Source organism: Nicotiana sylvestris, chromosome 11, assembly GCF_000393655.2.
Source record: "Nicotiana sylvestris chromosome 11, ASM39365v2, whole genome shotgun sequence".
NCBI lineage: Eukaryota > Viridiplantae > Streptophyta > Magnoliopsida > Solanales > Solanaceae > Nicotiana > Nicotiana sylvestris.
The window spans coordinates 159,985,655-159,989,552 of NC_091067.1; the positions used below are offsets into that span (position 1 = coordinate 159,985,655).

A 3,898-nucleotide genomic window follows, 5' to 3' on the forward strand; every position below is an offset into this window, starting at 1 on the left:
TTATGCTTGAATCGCCACTGAATTGATACTTCTGGAAGACTGCTGATCACCATGGATTTGTCTAATCCCCCATTGTGAAGGGAACTTAATAACCTGATGTAAAGTAGACAGAACATCAACCATATCATGAATCCAAGGTCTGGCGAGAATCATATTATACGTCATGTCCGTATCTATCACTTGAAATTTCGTACCTTTGACAACTCTTTCTGCAAATATGGTAAGTACTATTTCCCCTTTTGTAACAATTCTTGAATTGTCGAATCCACATAAGGTCCGTGCTTTGGTCACCATTTTGTCATCAGCTTGCATCTTGTTTACCACTTTTAACAGAATAATATTTACGGAGCTACCTGGATCAATCAAAACTCATTTCACATTACTATCATGTATAAGTAATGATATTACCAGTGCATTGTTGTGAGGGATCATCATGCCATCTACGTCTGCATCATCAAACGTTATGTTGTATTCTTCCAAAACTTGGCGAACTCGCTTTTTGTAGGTAATCGTGACTTTTGATTTTTTTGTAGCTGTATATGTCACACCGTTGACCTCCTCTCCTCCGTTTATCACAGTAACTGTTCTTTTTGGTGATGGAGATTTTGTTGACTCTTTCTATTCTTTATATACGTTTGCTAAATCTTCTCACTAAACAAATCGGTTAAATAACCTTGTTTTAACAAATGCTCTATTTCGCCTTGTAGCAATATGCAATCTGCTGTTTTATGACCGTGGTCTTTATGAAGCTCGCACCAGAAATCTGGATTTCTTTTGTTAGGGTTCGATCTCATTTCTTTTGGCCACTGCAACTTTTCTCCCATACTTCTTAAAACAGCTACCAACTCAGTAGTGCTAACATTATGACTCTAATCGCCAATCTTTGCCTTTGTATTAACATTGCTATCTCGCGTATCTCGCTCTTTCCCAAACTTGGATGATGAACCCGCATCTCTGTCTCTTGATCTAGAACCGTACCTCAGATTTTCTTGTTTAGAACGTGAATCCCGTCCCGCTGGTCCCATGTAAGGTTTGTACATGTTCTTACCGGACCTTTTTCAGTTTTTGGTCCCATGTAAGGTTCGTACATGTTCTTCTATTTGCAGCTTCGTACTATACCTGTTGTAAACATCATTCCAAGTTGTAGCAGGGAATTCTCGTAAACTTTCGTTGAGCCTCCTCGTGGCTTCTGAGCTTTTTTCATTTAAGTTACTTGCAAACTCTATGGCCGCCCAGTTATCGGGTACCCACAGTAACATCATTCTTTAACACTGGAATCTATCCATAAATTCCCTGAGTAGCTCTGTATCTCCTTGTTTTATCTTGAAGATGTCTTCCTTCCTCTTTTCAACTTTTTGAGTCCCTGAGTGTGCTTTTATAAATGAATCTGCAAGCTCAGCAAAAGAATCAATAGAATTTTCCGGTAAAAGAGAATACCATGTTAGTGCTCCTTTTGTGAGTGTTTCGCCAATTTTTTTTACCAGCACCGACTCATTTTCTTGCTTGGTTAAATCATTGCCTTTTGCACCAGTTGTAAACGCAGTTACATGATCTCGTGGGTCGGTTGTTCCATCATACTTCGGAATATTTGGCATCTTAAACTTTTTTGGAATCAGCAAGGGGGAGGCACTTGGCTTCCAGGGCTATTGTGAACATTTGTCAATATCCACTCCTTTAATTACGGGTGACATACAAGGTATTTATTCTATGCGATCATTCTGCTCCTTAAGCTGCTTCTTCAAAGTTAGTACTAAACTTTGTAACTTAGAATTATTTGGGGCACCTGACCTCCCATCGCGAGATTCGCTGGGAGTTCCTCCGCTGCCTGAATTAGCAAGTCCTGAGCGTGGGTTTTCTATGGTCGCAGTGTTGTTTGGAGGTGGAGTTGGTGGTATAGTTGGCAATCCACTAACAAAAGCTTAAAGGGCATTGTTGACGTGTTCTGCAATTAGTTGTTTCAATGCATCTTTGGCAGTTTGATTGTCCCCTTGTTGAATATTCGTATGTGATGTTGATCTTTGAGGTGACCCCTCTTGGGAGTGTTGAGGAAAATTTTGGAGTGAAGGGATTGGAGTTCCACCCTCTTGTTGATTTTGCTGGTTCTGTTGGTTCTGTTAGTTGTTGTCGTTGGCAGTCGATATGGTTGTTTGACAGAAAAATGAATTTGGAAAGTGAAAAAATTATTAGATTCCCGATAACAGAACTAATTTGTTTAACCAAAAATATATCTTTCGGTTAAAAATTAATTTTATAAGAAAACGGGCTTTTGATAATCAAGTGTTGCCTCACTTTTCCAATGGTATCAAAGGAAAATAACAATAATAAATAAGGAAATAATTGATTGCAAAGTCAATATAGTGAATTTCGAGAAAAACAGAAAAGTAAAGTGAATATATTCCAATATTGTCTCACATGTCCTTACAAGTGAAATTCTTTCCTCTTATATAGGTTTACACATATAACGTTTCCTTCTATTTATGGCTAAATAATTATGAGCTTTAATGGTATTAATGATCCGTTATAATTGGTAATCGTAACTGTTCGTTAGAATTCTATTACGATTCTGATTCCCCCTCCTCATTAATTGAAGGTTCATGAATCTTCCCTTCTTACGATTCTGATTCCCCCTCCTCATTTATTGAAGGTTCATGAATCTTCCATTCTTACTGTCTTGATTCATTCTTTGCCAGATGTTAGGCCCGGTACTATCTCGTGGGTGTTTCTCTCCCGTGCCTTTTCTTATTCTATCAAACAAGACTTTCACGTATTGTGTCATGTTAGCAGTCTTATATTCCACGTGTAGTACTTTATCACCGCCAGATACAATAAAATTTAAGTAACAATCAAAACAAATATTGTATTTAAAGTAACAATACGATACAATACGATAGGTAACAACGATCCAAACAAGCTGTAACTCAGACAAAAAAAACATATGGCATTCAAATTCTCGATTACTAATTCACATGTAAATGCCCACAAGAAAAACCCTTTTCTACCCACAAAAATGAGCTTTTTAATTCTTCTACAGCACATAATAATTAACATTGAGGTATCAAAGCAAATACTTTAAGCAAACTGAGAATCAACTTGGCTTGTTTTACGGTGTTCGGAATATAATTGTTAAACGGAACTTGTCAACTTACAGAGGTGTCTTTTCGAAAGAAAAAAAGAGACACATAGAACTAATCAACAAGAACTAAGATGGTGCCTCTATTTCCATATCCTCTTTCACAAATCTTGCAAATCTCCTTAGATCTTTCATCTTTTACTTGAAAATTTCAACATTTCCTTTATTTTGCATTCTTAAGCATCTTTTATTTCCAAAATTACAGCTTAATAGACAATAATGAAAACACTAGCTGGTCACCTTTCATTTTGCAGCTTAATAGATCCCAAATTTACTTTTTCATTTCATGCTTCCCGTGTGGAATATATATATATATATATATATATATATATATCAATGTTTTAAGAAAAAGAAAAATGTCAAATACAGTATACAAGCACTACAGCAAAGATTGGAATATCTGACAGAACAGAAATTGCTCAAAACTACTTCAACAATCCGCTATATTGGCAATGCATTTTCTCTAACATCAACAAAAACTCAAATAAATTATTACTTATAGCGGTACCCTGACAAATCAGATGTTGCAGTATTGCACTAGATTACTACGTATATGGTTTCAAGTATCTACACAGCTATTGGCTTAAACAGTTATATTTCATGAGCAGAGAGGATTGAGAATCCTGCTTAGTATTTGTATCTTGGGTATTTATAGCTTTGTTGCGTGTTTACCTTTCTCTGCCATTAGCTGAGTCACTCTATATCTTGTGAGATTAAGAAATTTTTTTAGTCTACATTGAAACTTTTCCACTTGTCTGCACTTGTAGT

General features: G+C 36.3%; 1 protein-coding gene across 1 annotated transcript; it reads right to left on the reverse strand.

The window, feature by feature from the left end:
- LOC138881914 (uncharacterized) lies at positions 1-1,204 on the reverse strand. The gene is made up of 2 exons (XM_070162216.1): positions 1,120-1,204; positions 1-353 (listed from the first exon to the last, which is right to left on the reverse strand). Exons 1-2 carry the CDS (start codon positions 1,202-1,204, stop codon positions 1-3), a joined length of 438 nt encoding a protein of 145 aa, XP_070018317.1.
- Positions 1,205-3,898: the final 2,694 nt, after the last annotated feature.